The sequence below is a fragment of the Aegilops tauschii genome, chromosome 2 (genome assembly GCF_002575655.3).
Source record: "Aegilops tauschii subsp. strangulata cultivar AL8/78 chromosome 2, Aet v6.0, whole genome shotgun sequence".
Lineage (NCBI taxonomy): Eukaryota > Viridiplantae > Streptophyta > Magnoliopsida > Poales > Poaceae > Aegilops > Aegilops tauschii.
This window is the reverse complement of record NC_053036.3, coordinates 591,252,459-591,268,407: the sequence shown is the minus strand read 5'-3', so window position 1 is coordinate 591,268,407 and position 15,949 is coordinate 591,252,459. Positions and strand designations below refer to the sequence as shown.

The window sequence follows — 15,949 nt, the reverse complement described above, 5'->3', positions numbered from 1 at the left end:
GTGGCTTCTCATTGAATGAGGAACTGCTGCTTCTTTTACTCATCTTTACCCCACTTTTTTCAGATTCAGATAGTTGCAATGTCTTTAATTTCCTCTCAACTCATTCCATCTTGAAGCTGGACTCTTTCCTTGGGAGATGCCTGTGCAAATCACCGCCTCCTTTGGGCGCCGCCTCCTGCGACACCCTACTCCACCTATCCTCCGCTGTCAAACTCCTCCCAACTAGGACTCTAGAAGAAACTCAAATGTGTCCCCTAGCTAGAACACAAATTATTTTGCTGGCGGATGAAAAAGTGGGAAAGGGAATGAGAGATTCGTGAGGCTCGTTAAGAAGCAGTAGCCTGCTGGATCGATTCACCAGATATGGTGAGAGCACGATTGAGATTGAGATTGGGATTAGAATGGTGTGTGCGTGTGAGAGGATGATCAAAGCTGGAAGGACTGGATCTCGTCTGGACTAACAGAACCGCCATGAACAGGATAGACTTAATGACTTCTTTTTTGCACTAAAAATAAAAATGACTCGGTGCATGCATCATTACGTGTCTTAGGGCATGTGCAACAGTTTAGACGACTGCTGTCTATAGCATCTGTCCATGTCAGATTTAGTCTGCAGTAGAGACATCTTCTACAATGCATTGTCTAGTTAGTGGTCTGTATAAGCCCTAAAATTACGGAAAAACTTCAGCGAATCCTCAAAGGAAAAATAATTGGTTGCAGACACCCATCGTACAATGGGAGAAAAGCTGTCGTTAGGGAGCGATTTTCGTGCATTTAGCCGATCGGTAATTATACAGAGGGCCTACCCTAAAAAAAATTATACAGACGGCCGGTTTCTCTCTCATCTTTCTCTTTCATCCACGTAACCAAAATTCTTACATGGGTCTTCTTACATACTGCTGACAGGCCCGGCCCCGCGCCGGGGGGGGGGGGGGGTGGTGGTTAGCGGCCCATAAGGCCTGCTGCCTTCTCCCCGGAAAAAGGTAACCCACCGTACGTACGCAATTAGCGTTAGCGTTGGGGGTCCTCACGTTGTTTTCCTTTGATTGATTTGTCTAAAAAAGGGTAGTTTTTCATTGATTCTTAGATCGTGAGATATTTTCTTTAAAAAAACGCTTGTGAGATCCCTAAGTACGTAGTCACTTTCCCCCTGATCCAGAAGTCCCAATTCCCATCTCAGGCGGCAGCGGAGGCGCAGGTGGTGCAGCATGCACAACATCGCCGAGCGCCTCCAGTCTCCACTCTCCAGCCTTTACGCACACGGCGTACATCACGTCATCGCCGAGTTTCATCAGCAACGCGATCTCGACTAATTCACGATATTAGGTATATCAGATAATCATTCCCTATCTCCTATTCCCTGATCCTATATATCTTCGACTAACATTGTGTAGCCTTTGATACCATTTTTTTTTAATATTTTCAGCATTGTATTATCATGTCGTCTAAAAAGTACTCATTCGATAGGGATAAAAGAAAAAGAAAACAACGTGAGGTCTTCTTGGTAGAATCACAGAGATGAACGATGATACTAGTGCGTCGATGAACAAGGTGATACTAGTGCGTCGATGAACAAGATGATGAACTCTTGACACTCATTGTGTTTGAGGATATATTTGGATATTTATTGAGAGCGGGCAGCCTGAATCATTCAATGATAATGAACTTGAAAAGTGTTGCACAAATTGCACAAACTTTGTCTCTCGATGGTTCATCTCATGCTGAGGTATATGGTTTTATTTTGCAATTAAAGGTTATAAAGTTCACTTTGCCAAATGGCTTAATGTCTGATATGAAGATTTTCGAGCATGTGATATACTCCCTCCGTCCCATAATATAAGAACGTTTTTGACACTAGTGTACACTAGTAGAAAACATGGCTTAGGTCACAGGGCAGTTTTCACATTAGCCCCGGTTCAGTCACGAATCGAGACTAATGTGAGCATTGGTCCCGGTTCGTGAGCCCAGTGGGCCGGCCGGGGCCTCGTGGGCATTGGTCCCGGTTCGTATGGACCCTTTGGTCCCAGTTGGTGGTACAAACCGGGACCAATGGGCCACGCTCCTGGCCCACCACCCTTTAGTCCCGGTTCATACCACAAACCGGGACTAAAGGGCTGGTCTTAGTCCCGGTTCATACCACAAACCGGGACTAAAGGGCTGGTCCTAGTTGCGGCCAGTGTTTAGTCCCACCTCGCCAAACGAAGGGTGCTCACACCAGTTTATAAGCGCGTCCCTCTTTGCCTTTTAAAGTGAAAATAGATGCCCTTATACAGGAAATTTGACCTAAATTCACAGTAAATTTCATAGAAATTCATTATGAATTTAGGTTGAATTTTCTCTATAAGCGCATCTATTTTCATTTTTTTATATTTATAAAATAAATAAACCATAATAAAATAAATAAAACTAAATAAACCTTAATAAAATAAAATAAAATAAACTATAGTAACTACAATAAATAAACCTTAATTAATTAAGTAAAAATAGCAGCAAGTAAAATAAATTAAAATAGCAACAGTAAAATAAATAAAAATAAAATAATTAAAGTAAAAGACATAAGTAATTAGAAATAAAATAAATAAGTTTTTTGTTGTAAGTAGAAAGAAAACTTTTTCAGAGTTCATTTGAAATGCTTTTCAATTTTAGGGTCTTATAGCTCAAAATAATTAGTAAATGCATGAAAAATAACAAATGAAGTCAGAAAGGATTGAAAAATGATGATGTGGCTTTGAATGGTGCATTTTGAACACACAAAAAGTCAGGAGTTCAAATAAGGTTTAAAAAATGAAATCCCTTTGTAACACACGAGTTTCCGGATGAAATCCTGATACTTTGAAAGAGATTGTCCGTTTTGTACACGAAGTGCATCCAGTTTTTGCCGTAACCCTCTCAACTTTCTTGCACATGCTATGTGGATGAAATGATGATATCATGCCAACTTTCAACCTTTTCAGAGTTCATTTGAAATGCTTTTCAATTTTAGGGTCTTATAGCTCAAAATAATTAGTAAATGCATGAAAAATAACAAATGAAGTCAGACCGGATTGAAAAATGATGATGTGGCTTTGAATGGTGCATTTTGAACACACAAAAAGTCAGGAGTTCAAATAAGGTTTAAAAAATGAAATCCCTTTATAACACACGAGTTTTCGGATGAAATTTAAACTATTCAAATTTGGAAACTAATGGATTAACAGAAAGTTTATAATTATTCTGAGCTAAAAGCAAAAAAAATAAAAAAATAAAGCAAAAATCAAAAGAAAATAAATAATTCAAAAAACAAAAAAATACTGGATAAATAAAAAAAATGCCGCCTAATGGGCCACACAGCCTACATACGACTAGAAACCCATCTGCACATGGGCCAGGATGTAGGCCCGCATGCCCAATAGGCCCAACATGGTAATGACAAAAGTAGGCATGTATAATGCCTGCATATTAGAGAGGAGCTCAGCACCTGAGCTGCAGCGCAACTTATAAACAGGTGCTGAGCCCTCTCAGCTAGCGAGGTGGGACTAAACTTCCCACCGCACCGCGCCAGCACATTAGTCCCGGTTGGTGGCTCCAACCGGAACCAATGCTCCCCTCTGGTCCCGGTTGGTGCCACCAACCGGGACCAAAGCCCTCTGCTTCCCGCCCTTTGCGCTGGTGAAAAGAGGCCTTTGGTCCCGGTTGGTGGCACCAACCGGGACCAAAGGGTGGGTATTGGTTCCGGTTGAAGCCACCAACCGGGACCAAAGCCTTTGCTATATAAGTAGCACTTTGGAAATTTTTTGATTTCCATCGCCAGTCCCCCCGCCCGACGACGCCGCGAGCTCGATCTACGCCGCCAGGCTGCCCCGTCGTCGTCGCCATCGCCCGTGCCCCCGAGCCCACGCCATCGCCCGTCGCCGTCGTCCTCCGCCCCCCCGCCGCCGTCGCCGTCGGCCTCCGCCGCGCGCCCCCGAGCCGTCACCCCGTATACGTCACCGTCGCCGCCCTCCGCCCCCGGCCCGCCGCGGTCGCCTTCGCCCTCCGCCACCCTGTGAGCGCCGCCCCGATCCCCTCCTCCTCCTCCCTGTAATGGCCGCCGCCGCTGCCGCCGCGCCCCCTAGCTATAGTAGTTAGATTTGTAATTTAGTTGTATTAATTTGTAATTTAGTTGTTGTAATTTAGATGTATTAGTTTAGATGTGTAGTTAGATGTGTAGTTAGATTTGTAATTTAGTTGTATTAATTTGGATGTGTAGTTAGATTTGTAATTTAGTTGTATTAATTTGTAATTTATTTGTTGTAATTTAGATGTGTAGTTTAGATTTTTCATATTTAGAAGTTATTTATGTATGTTCATATTTAGAAGAAAAAGAAGGAGAGAAAAAAGGAAAATAAGAAGAGGAAGATGGAGAAGAAGAAGAAGAATAAGAAGAAGAGGAGAGGAAGTAGAGGAGAAATAAATAAGAAGATGAAAAAGAAAAAAAAAGAGTAGAAGAAGAAGAAATAGAGGAGAAGAAGAAGAAATAGAATAATATATTATTCTATTTTTTCTTCTTCTCCTCTATTCCTTCTTCTTCTCCTCTTTTTTTCTTTTTTTTCTTCGATCTCCTCCTCTATTCCTTTCTTCTTCTCCTCTTTTTTTTCGTCTTCTTCCTCTTCTTATTTTTTATCGGGTATGTCGTTGTCGATATATGTACCCCCCTCCCCGATAACTTTTAGTAAGTACTACTTAGAAAGTGTTTAATAGAATTAGTTAGAAAAATAATAGAACTAGTTAAACTAGCTAGTTTATTTGTAGTAAGTACTACTTTATTCTATTTATAGTAAGGAAATTAATAGAACTAGTTTGTTTTTTTAGTTAAAGCAATTATTCCCGCATCGACGTCGACGATGCCTATCCCGCATCCTCGTCGTCGACTCAGCGGAGGAGGCCGGCTTGATCAGAGGGGCCATGTCCGGGACTGGGCTCCGCCGGGCTGGTTTTGGGAGGTGCTACCTTCCGGTGGGCGTAGGTTGGTGAGGAACCAGCCCATCGTTGACCCGATCCTTGTTTGGTGGCGCTCGCGTGGGCCAGTGACGGTGCCGAGGCTTCCGGACACCGCGGAGGAGGTACGTCACCGTGTCAGCGAGGAGGACCAGCACGTCCGTCGCTACATGGTTGCGTTGGAGTGCAGGTTCGACAGTACCTGGCAGGTTCTTCAGGGATCTCACTGGAGCTACTGTTCTAGCTGTACTAGCGATGCTATATGTATGATAGTATTCGAGGTGTATTAATTAGTGATAATATTCGGCGATGTACGGACGCATGGAGATGATGTAGTTTTGCTTATAATTGAATGCATCCTAATTTGAATACTACTTTATTTTGTGATTTGATTTTGCTTATTGAATGGTCAAAGTGGAAAACTACTCCGATCCTACTTTGAATGCTAAAATTGGAGAGCACTATGATTAGTTGATAGCTTATAGGGTTTTTGTATTCGCAGAAATCTAGGAGCCCCCCCCCCCGGGCCCCTCCATCATCCCCGCCGTCGTCCCCGTCACCGCCCCCTCCGACATCGAGGTGAGACCAGCCAAATCCTCTTTTAGAAAGATAATTAAACGATATTTCGGGTTGACTGTAAGTCTGTCGAGTCTCCACCATGTATGAGAGGACGAAGAATCCCGACTGTTGTCGTGGGGGTAGCTTCTCCTTCGTTCCCGTGTGCTAGACAATTTGGTGTAATGCACTCGAGAACGAAAGGAGGAGCTACCATCACCGACGGTCGCAAATGTCGGAGAGGAATCAGTGAGGGAGAGTTCCACCATATATATATGAGAGGACGAAGAATCCCGACTGTTGTCGTGGGGGTCGCTTCTCCTTTGTTCCCGTGTGCTAGCTAGACATTTTGGTGTAATGCACACGGGGACAAAGGGAGGAGCGACCATCACCAACGGTCGAATGTATACACCACGTGAGCTGAGAGTTTTCAAGAAAAGACTCGACAAACCGATAGTCAACCCGTGATGAATAATAATGATCTAACTTAGGTTTTTTAGTACATATATTTAATTGTAGATGTTTAATATTTAAATTATATATGAACATAGGAAATGTCGTACTCGGACGACGAAAGTCTCCCGGGGGAGTGCGACTGGTGCCACGATGACCGAGGTCAGTGCGACAGGCCTCACCTGGACGAAGATCCGTGCTTCAGTATTAAGCTGGAGGAGACGTTCGATGTTGAAACGGTACGCAACGACGACAAGTGTTATTTTTTTCGTAATTAAGCACGACTTCAACTATTTCAACGTGTACTTTTCATCTTTTACAATTCGGCTAGCTTATCCCATGCCATGCAAGACGCTACGTCTTGGAGAGGATGGCTTTTGAAGACCATGAAAGTATGGAAACAAAGAAAATTCACCTAAGGACCCATCATGATATAGATTTTGAAGTAAAGCTGTATAATTCTGAGAGCGTAACCCATTTTGGTTGCAAAAATTGGGAAGCATTTTGCAAGATGTATGGTTTTGATGAGGGTATGCTTGTCACCATGGATCTTGGTGATCCTGACATCGAGCAAGACAATATGGACATTTGGGTCCTTGTTGATACGCCTCCAATTCTACCGCTATGTGAGTTTCTCAAACATAGTTATTAGCTAATTTATATTGTTCATTTCAAAATAGTTGACAGCTTATTTTCATTGACAGCTTATTTTGATTGTTCAAATAATGTGCGGAACATGGTAGACAGAACCTACTACACCGATGGCTCTGAGTTAACTTATAAGGAGAAAACTCATCTGGTCGGATTTTGTACTGATATTGAGAATTACAATATCTACAATCAAACTCCTCATCATTATGGTCCTCCATACGTGCCACTAGTGCACGTGTTGAACTACGGTAACTACTATGGAGATACCCTGGTAAGATTTCTTACTATTACGACATCCGTGCATATTTTGCATAGTTCTAAAACTAGTGCATTATCATTGCTAACTATGAAGTTATTACTATGTTTTTCAACAGAGAATCCCAGAGGATTGTGTGCCTCATTTGATGTATCAGAATGGTAGGCTTGATGTTTTGAATATACAACCAGGTCATCCTACGAATCTCAACTGTCCATACCGGATTTCTAAAAGAAGTGGAGACATGCAAATCAAAGAATGGAACAAATGTATGGACAGTCGCAAGGAGCTTCTTGGAAGCAAAAGGAAGCGAGGCGCAAGAATTGGAGACAGGATGATCTCCATTCTCCATAATGGAGAGTCAGGGTCTATATTGTTTTGTGCTATTTTACCTTAAAGAGGGTATTTCGGTCCTACCTAATACTGATGATCATGTGCTAAGAACAATTAAGTAGGGTTGGTTCGATGACTGTGAGGATGATGATCGTATGACTTGTTATTAATAACGAGTAGAAGTTGTATGATGATGATTAGTAGGACTTGTTATTATATATGATGATGCATGATGCGTGCATGAAGAGTTATTATATATCAGCGGGTGAAATGAACATGGATTGGATTGAAGTGAAGGCAACATGCATGTGGTGCGTGTCGAAAGTAGTACAATCCAAACTTGATCAAGTCCGGATTAGTATTACTTTCGACATGCACCACATGTTGCCTTCACTTCAATCTAAGCCATGTTTAGGCATAGCAGTACGTAGCGTTGGTAAACCAAGCACGGAGATATAAGAGAGGACACTTCTCTCTAATAGCTACCTAATAACAACCTAAATTAACCCCCCAAAACCCCCAAACCCCCCCCTTCAAAAAAACAAAAACCTCAGCTCCTGCCAGGTGCTGACGCGTGGATGCCTATTGGTCCCGGTTGGTGCCCTCCTACCTGGGCTCCCCGCACCGGCCACGTGGACGGCCTTTAGTCCCGGTTCGTGTAAGAACCGGGACTAAAGGGCTAGGGCATTAGTAACGACCCTTTAGTCCCGGTTCCTGAACCGGGACTAAAGGCCCTTATGAACCGGGGTAAAAGCCCCTTTTCCTACTAGTGGTAGTGTCAAAAACGTTCTTATATTATGGGACGGAGGGAGTAGTTGATTATTATCCTAATGTCTCCACTGCTTATCACATCTTATTTGCCGTGCATGTGACTATCGCATCGGTTGGAAGAAGCTTCTCAAAGTCGAATTATTGAAAAACTATTTGAGTTCACTAATGATTCAAGAGAGTGAATGATTTGGCAACGTTACGCATAGGGAAGAAATTACTGGATAAGGCTGACATTGATCATAGATGAATTAATATCAAGGAATGTTGGAAGAATCTTTTTAAGGTAATATGTATAAATCATTTGATATGAATATTGCATTTAAGTGTTTATTGGTTACATTTCATACATATTCTGTTAAAAAATATGTATATATTCACTATTATTATTATGTTTAAATAAGGGCCCCGAGTTTTAGTTTCGGCCCGGGCCTTCGAAATTTCAGGACCGGCCCTGACTGCTGACTCAACCCCGTTGTACATGACCTTATAGTATAACTTTACTAAACCGCCGTAACGATCGCGAGTAACGCGGTCCGAAGCCGTATGACTTGGGCGGGCCACGCCGCGTGGATCAGTCAGTCTTGCACGACTTAGCATTGCAAGCGGCAGGGCTAACAGCGCTGGATCGTTTTCAGTAGAGCAAGACCAGGTAATTTCCCTCTCAAACAAAAATAGACCAAGTAATTAGGACCGTCCGTCCGTCCAAAAATAAATAAATAAATTAGGACCGTCCGCGATCGCGATGTTTGGCCAAGTTTTGGTAGCCACGCGTAATCGCCAAGCCACTGAAACGACGAGTAACTACGTACTTGAAACTGGTTGTCGTCGACGGGTGGATATGCACAAAACGCGCGTTTTAAATTTTACGTACATATATGTACACGCGGATAAGAAAACCTCCGAGAGGACCTAGCAAGCAACCTGTGTAGTGTTGTGCCTGGATCAATCTCAAAAGTCTTGACGTACTACGTCGTGCGTAGACTATACGGTCGCCGGTAGTTTCCTACAGTCGTCTACGGTAGGTGCATGTTTTCTCACCACTCGGGAAGGGTGGTAAGCATTTGCATGCATACCAATGCCAATACCGTGTACATGTTTTTCTACGGGGGCAGTTCACTAACTACCCGCGGAAAGACTAGCATCATAGTATCTGATAAGAAAAACTTAATTATCTCTGTTTTTCTCGAAATCCTAGTTCACTACTTGCATTGCATTGCATTGCATGATGGTGATGGTCAACAAGAGGTTTAAGGATTCGTCGCAAAAAAATAAAAAAAATACACGGGTCCTCTCTAGCGGTTCTATATAAACACCTGGGCTTTCATTGATTCTGCAGCGTCCTTATACAGAACTGCCGACGAGTTACTAGTTGCTCTATCTGATCTCTCGATCGGTATCAGGTAAACTAACTATCAAACTCTTTGGTTGATATAGAGTCTCACAATGATCTACCTATCACCACTGATTTTGTGTGGTTGTATCATTTTATGAGTTATTAGTAATATTCAACTTTTCTGCGTCTAGATAATATTACATCTCGTATGTTTGTTCCGTATCTATCTTGAATTCTTGATGATTGGTGGAATCTCGTAGACGAAACTAATATTTGTGTACGTATCAGAGAGTAGTACTGATCATCGAGCTGACCCACAGATCTCCCAGGGAAGGTGCAGAGCCATGACTCTTCTCGCCACGGTTGGTCAGCCTCATCCTCCGTCGAAGGTGATCTCCCGCCGCGAGCACTCCAACCGGGGGCACCAGCTGATCCGGGAGCCGACGGGCCAGGCCAAGTTCCAGTGCAACGGCTGCCTCGAGGAAGTCACGGGGTGCGACAGGGACACGTGCAAGCGCTGCGACTTCGACCTCCACCAGGCCTGCAACTACGAAGAAGGGACCACGCTGAAGCACGGGCTACTGCCCGAGAGCAGGTTCGTGCTCCGCCTCGAGCCCCCCCCTTCCAAGCAGCGATGCAGCGCCTGCGGCACCCGCACGCTGGGCACCCACTACCACTGCGAAGGGACGGGCCATTACCTCCACCCGTGCTGCGCGATGCTGCCTATGAAGATCGAAATGAAGCTGAGTGATGAGCTCAGCCTCAGGTTCGAGCTCCTCAAGAAGGGGTCTAACTGCTGCACCAAGTGCAAGAAAGGAGGCGGCATCCCGGACTACTGGTTCTACTGCTGCACCTCCGAGAAAATTTACCTGCATGTCGCCTGCGCAAGAGAGGATCTTCTTCTGCCGAGCTCAAGCAGTACCGAGTCTCACTCTGACGTCGGCGGTAATGGCAGGGTGGGCAAGGAGACTGCGTTGCGGAAGTACAGGTCGGGGAAGGACGGGAGGAACTCCGACCCCTTCTTCGAGATCGCTAAGGCCCTGGCGAGCATCGTCCTCGGGGTGCTCACTGGAAATCCGGTGGCGTTAATTCCCGCAGCGATCGATCTGGGCGCCAACGTCATCAAATTGTTGAAAAAAGGTCGCTAGGAGCTCCATCCTTGCTCATCCTACGCACGTACTCCCTCCGTTTCGAATTACTTGTCGCAGGTATGGATTTTTGTAGATGTATTTTAGTTCTAGATACATCCATTTCTGCGACGAGTAATTTGGAACGGAGGGAGTACATACAATTTGTTGGTGACGGGCTACATGATGATATATGTACGTACGTAACATCCTACTATTTGTACGATATATATATATATAGTCCCCGCCTGCATTGTGTATTTGTGATCGCTACAGTCCATTTCCCATTTCTTCTTTCATGTCGAATAATGTCAACACGTTATTATATGTAAGTGTAGATGTGTGTAATGAATAAATATTCTGATGATATGTAATCTTGCAGAATATAATATATCTTGTGAATTTGAGATGTGTAATCTTCTTGCAGCTATTCAGAATGCTATCGCTAAATATGTTTCTTAATCTCCTCATCTAATTAATTAGAGTTCACAAAAAAATTAATAATTGATGGCAAGCTAGACCGATGTCTAGTTAGTATTCAGGTCTTGGGCAACAGTGTTTTAGGATCGTGCACAGACCCCGTCGTCGACTCCTACATTCCTTAGGTGCATCCATTAGTTAATCAGGAATAGCGTGTCTCAGGTTTCAACGGACTGGAACGAGGTCGCTGCAGGTGCTGCGGTGGAGAATTATTATAGTGAAAAGCTTAGTCGTGGCTGACTTACACGCCTTTTTCCTTGTCTGAACCTAGTACGGGAAGATTAGTCACGGGAGGAAACTACTCATGAAAGCTACTGCTAGCATAACTTAACCGGACATCCGTTGGCCCGTACGCCATCGTCAGGCAACAAGACAGTCGCAAAGGCTGGTCGTAGTGAATATCATATGCCAGTATCATATGATACTAAACCTGTAATGCACAGTATCATATGTTGGCATCATATGATAGTTTGTTTATTGCCATGCATGACACATAGTAACACATTATTTATTGTCATGATATCATACTCAACCCTCTATTTCTTTATTTAATTTTATGCCACCTTATTAAAATTGCCTAGTTGACAGATACTACTGATGATACTTCAATTACGGGCAGCCAAAGAGGAGAGGATGCTCGGGAAGAGGACCGCCTGAATAATGGATAGGCTGGCCACCCGTGTAACAATTAATCTATGATCTCTTTCACAAAAGCTTTAATCTGCACAAACTCTATATAGATTGTATCGGTCGGGTACGACTTGGCTTGGAGCTCAGGCCCTTCATCTGCCCCCGCGTCGCTCTCCTGGGCGACTCGGGCGGCCACCCATCCCCGCCGCCGCAGCCTCTTCCTCACGTCCCTCCGCTCCTCGTCGTCGCCGGTCGACGCCGCCGGGGCTCTGCACCCACGGTCGACGGTGGCGGTGGGCCATCTGCCTCTCGTCTCGCGTCCTCTGAGTCCTTCGACAATCCCGGCGGCCGATCCATCCCGCGCTTGCCCGTCCTTTGTCGCAGCAAGGCGCCCAGGAGGATGCAACCGGACTGAATCAGATCACTGGACGTCCCGTCACCTGTGATGCAAGGCTCTGCCTGTTCATGTCCTGGCCGCTCCAAACGGCTTCCCCAGATTCGATCTGACATGGACGGATGCTTTTTGTCTGGATCCTTCTACGAGTTGGTGCCTGGCCAGTCCGTAGCCTTGGGGCTGCTACTGCGGCAGTCGGGCCGTGGAAGCCCGGTGACCGATCGGCGACATACGTCCTACACGGTGAGCGCCTTTGTCACGGATTGCGGTGCTCACGGAAAGTTCTTTGTGAGTGTTCGTCTCTCCAGATCTCATGCTCCAGTCGACGGCTCGTATCGGTGATGTTTTGGGATGCAGTCGGAAGGCTCATTTGTGAGTTTTGGTGGATCTCACTTCGGCCAGTTTGCCTTCAACGACGAGATGCAATCTATAAATGATGACTTGACGCAGAGGATATGGTTGTGCAACGGGCCTAGTGCATGTAGTTACTGGGATCGTGGAAAAGTGGTGGCGACAACACAAAATTGACTTCGATTTGATGGTGCTTCTTGAGCATCTGGTCTTGAGCTCCGGGGTGAAAACTCTAGGTCTGTTATACCTGGCAATGACGATGTTATTTGTATCGTTCCCTTGTTGAAGGCATTGCTCGGATGTGCTCTGGATTCGTTCTTCAGGGTGAAAACCTAGATTCTGCCAGAATCTGGCGTTTGTGCCATTCCTTCCTGAAGGCGTTGCTGTTGAAGAGACTCGTTGTCCTTGTGGTGTCAAGAGATGGTTGGTGCGGATATGGTTGTTGTTGTAGTTTGTCGATCATTGTGTTGATCGGTTTAGAGGACTTTTCTTTCTCACTCGGGCATACCTTTGGTCTTATATGACTTTGCTATTTGCTGGCGTGTTTATTTGTGTGTGTGTGTTGGTGTTGACTGTGTGCATGCTAGTTATGCAGAGGCCGGGTGTGTGCTCATTGTGTTTGTATTCACTTGATGCTTCATTTTGAGTCAATAAAATCCACCCTTTATCGAAAAAGATTGTACTGTATCTGCAGAAAGCCATCCGGGCTGGGTGTACTATTAGTCTTTGTTTCTTTCCAAGTCAAATTCAATTTCTTCCGTCATGAAAGGCTACAATATTACCATCATCATCAACACACGTCCCACCCGAGCCCACGCTACCGAGTTGATATGAACGTTAAGACAATTCTTCCCTACCGAAGAGCATCTTGTAAAATTGCCCGATGCGTTCCGTTGGTCCAAAGAAAAAATGACTCAGTGCATCAACGCGTGCCTATCAAACTAGTAATTTGCGTTAACAATCGCGAGGACCAAGTATAATTTCCCCTTATCCAGATGGAAAAAAGACCAAGTAACTACGTTTGACAAAGTTTCCGTGTGAAGCTTCTTGCGTGGAACCACCAAACCACTGAACAAACGAGCAACTACACACTGCACCAATGGTGCTGCAGTCGTGTTCGAGAAAAAAAAAACATTGCTCCAGTGGCTTATATGCACAAGATCAACACGTGTTTTGGTGCGGATCAGCAAAACCTCCCTGTGGATCATCGGCGACCTACATGTGCAGTGTCCTGCCATATTAAGTCTGATGTCGCATGATCTTTGGCCGGTAGTTTCGTGCTAATGAACTTGGAGCTTCGGGCTAGGATATATTTCCATTGAAGAAAATGTGGTGAACCTTATATATATTGACAACAGAAGAATACACATCCTCTTTGGTCACTATGTCATGGTGTACGCGTTCTGTTCTGATTGATATCACACATTCACATATGTATGCCCGGTCACACATGCATTCACAATGTATTATTTGTTCTTATATATGCTACTCCTAGTACGTTAGGTTAAACTATAATTCATTCGCTTTCACTGAAGAGGGTGTGAGTCGTCAACAAGACTTATGGACTCATCGCAAAATAGAAAGAAAACAAGACTTATGGAGGAAGGCATGCAGATCGTTATGCATGGATATCCACTGTACTGGTTCTATATATCATGGAAGGTTTCCATGGATTCTGTAGCTTCCATAGAACGACAACGACCTAGCTCGGCTGCTATATCCGTTCGATCGATCGATCAGGTAAACTATCGAACTCTTTGGTTGATATGAATATCTATCTATCACTATGGATTTTTGTTTGGTTGTACTATGAGCTCATAATAGTTCAACTTTTCTGTGGCTAGATAATACATGCGGCATATTTCACTTTTTCCCGTTGAAGAAGTTCCTTCTTTTTTTGCATTTTTGCTGGCTTGAACCTGCTTAGACAGGAGAACATGTTTGTTCGGTCTTTTTTTTTAACTATATACTTCTTCCTCACGAAACTAATCTTTTTCTACGTACGTATCAGAGACTGATCGAGCTGAGCCACGTACGTATCAGAGACTGATAAAGCTACTTGCTCATTCTACGCACGTACGTACAACTTGTTGGTGACGGGTAGCATGATGATATATATACGTAATATCCTACCATTTGTACGATATAGTCGCCAAACATAGTTAGAATTTGGCTATCATTTGTACGATATAGTCGCCAAACATAGTTAGAATTTGGCTATCATTTGTACGATATACTCTTCACATACATAGAGACCCAAACCTTTCTTTGAACACCCTCCGGAACCTTGAATGTCGTTGCAACACGAGGATTGTCAACCAAATAGGCATAGTAATGAGCAAGGGAATCCACATCAAAGCCAGGGAGTTCTTTCATCTCATCCCAAAGACCATCAATGGCGGGGTTGACGTCAGTAGCAAATTTCTCAATGGCAACAGCAAGCCTTTCACTTGAAGCCATCATAGTTGCAACCATCCTATCTTCTGCAGAAGGATTAGTTTTGGCTTTCTTCAACTTGGGAGCGGCTGACTCATCACAAGTGTGTTATTGGGCAACCTCTTCATTCGAGGCAGCTGCTTTGCTGGTTTTCTGTTCTTCAAGATCAATCACCTCCGTCGCTAAAGGGTCACTTGAGCCTTTTGCATATTGCCCTGTAGCCATGCCTGCTCCAACGATAACCAGCATCTCCTCATAATGTTTAATAGGCTTGTTCAGGAAGGGTTCATCTTCTTTGTGGTCCTTTGTAAACAAAAGTAATCATTTCAGCAAGTATTAGGAGACATGGAACCAATTTCAACAACTATTTTACATTAGAAAACTCATTTCAGCAAGTATTTTGGACAAATGGAACCAATTCCAAGCAAGTACTAAAGGGCAGAAAAATATATACCTTAATATGGTTTGTGTAATGCTCATGATCAAGAACAATCATAAAGTTATCTTCATCCCAAAGTGCACCACTCAATGATTTGAGGTGCACTATCTCCTTATACTTTTTTTTCCACGTCCTTGTGTGATTTGTGATGTGGGTTCCAATCAAGTCGGTGCGCTGAAAATGTTCATTCATAGCAGCGGCACAACCATTCCAGTGGACATTCTTGAAGGAGGTACTTGGTCTATGGCCACCAGTCACCAAACCACATAGATGGGCTAGCATGTATGCTGACATGGTAGGTGTCCATGAGATTTGCCTAGCAGCCATATCCTACAATTTCACCTAGCATATCAGCAAGTATTTGGAGAGAAAGAACCAAATCAGCAAGCAATTTCAACATAAAGAATTAAATTGGACATGTAGTTGAAGAGAAAGAAGCAATTCTGTAAGTATTTTAACATAAAGAATTAAATTTCAGCAAGTATTTCAACATAAAGAATTAAAATTCAGCAAGTACTTGGAGAGAAATAAGCAATTCAGCAAGTATTTCAACATAAAGAATTAAATCTCAGGAAGTACTTGGAGAGAAAGAAGCAACTCAGCAAGTATTTCAACATAAAGAACAATAGTAGTATGTCATTACAACAAGTAATATGTCATTACAACAAGTAATATGTCATTACAATGAAATTCCCACAAACACATAGGTCAAATAAAGTACAATAGTTCTTCCCACATTTGAATGACATAGTAGCTACTACATGTTTTGATGTTGCACCACCAC

At 43.7% G+C, this 15,949-nt stretch overlaps 2 protein-coding genes across 2 annotated transcripts; one reads left to right on the top strand and one right to left on the bottom strand.

Annotated features, from left to right (window-relative positions):
* The first annotated feature begins 9,296 nt into the window (after positions 1–9,296).
* On the top strand, positions 9,297–10,760 carry LOC109770770 (uncharacterized). Its single transcript, XM_020329476.4, has 2 exons — positions 9,297–9,375; positions 9,629–10,760. Exon 2 carries the CDS (start codon positions 9,653–9,655, stop codon positions 10,454–10,456), a length of 804 nt encoding a protein of 267 aa, XP_020185065.1. The 5' UTR covers positions 9,297–9,375; positions 9,629–9,652; the 3' UTR covers positions 10,457–10,760.
* Positions 10,761–14,030: 3,270 nt separating this feature from the next.
* On the bottom strand, positions 14,031–15,459 carry LOC120974214 (uncharacterized). Its single transcript, XM_040400648.2, has 3 exons — positions 15,181–15,459; positions 14,901–15,029; positions 14,031–14,798 (listed from the first exon to the last, which is right to left on the bottom strand). Exons 1-3 carry the CDS (start codon positions 15,457–15,459, stop codon positions 14,511–14,513), a joined length of 696 nt encoding a protein of 231 aa, XP_040256582.1. The 3' UTR covers positions 14,031–14,510.
* Between the last annotated feature and the right edge of the window lie 490 nt (positions 15,460–15,949).

Excerpts from the sequence above, each read along its gene's own strand:
- LOC109770770 (XM_020329476.4), top strand. The coding sequence starts at position 9,653 with ATGACTCTTCTCGCCACGGTTGGTCAGCCTCATCCTCCGTCGAAGGTG.
- LOC120974214 (XM_040400648.2), bottom strand. The coding sequence starts at position 15,459 with ATGTCAGCATACATGCTAGCCCATCTATGTGGTTTGGTGACTGGTGGC. Across the intron at positions 15,030-15,180 it reads ATTACACAAACCATATTAAG|GACCACAAAGAAGATGAACC; the intron begins GTATATATTTTT and ends TTGTTTACAAAG. Across the intron at positions 14,799-14,900 it reads GTGACCCTTTAGCGACGGAG|AAAGCCAAAACTAATCCTTC; the intron begins GTGATTGATCTT and ends CCCAAGTTGAAG.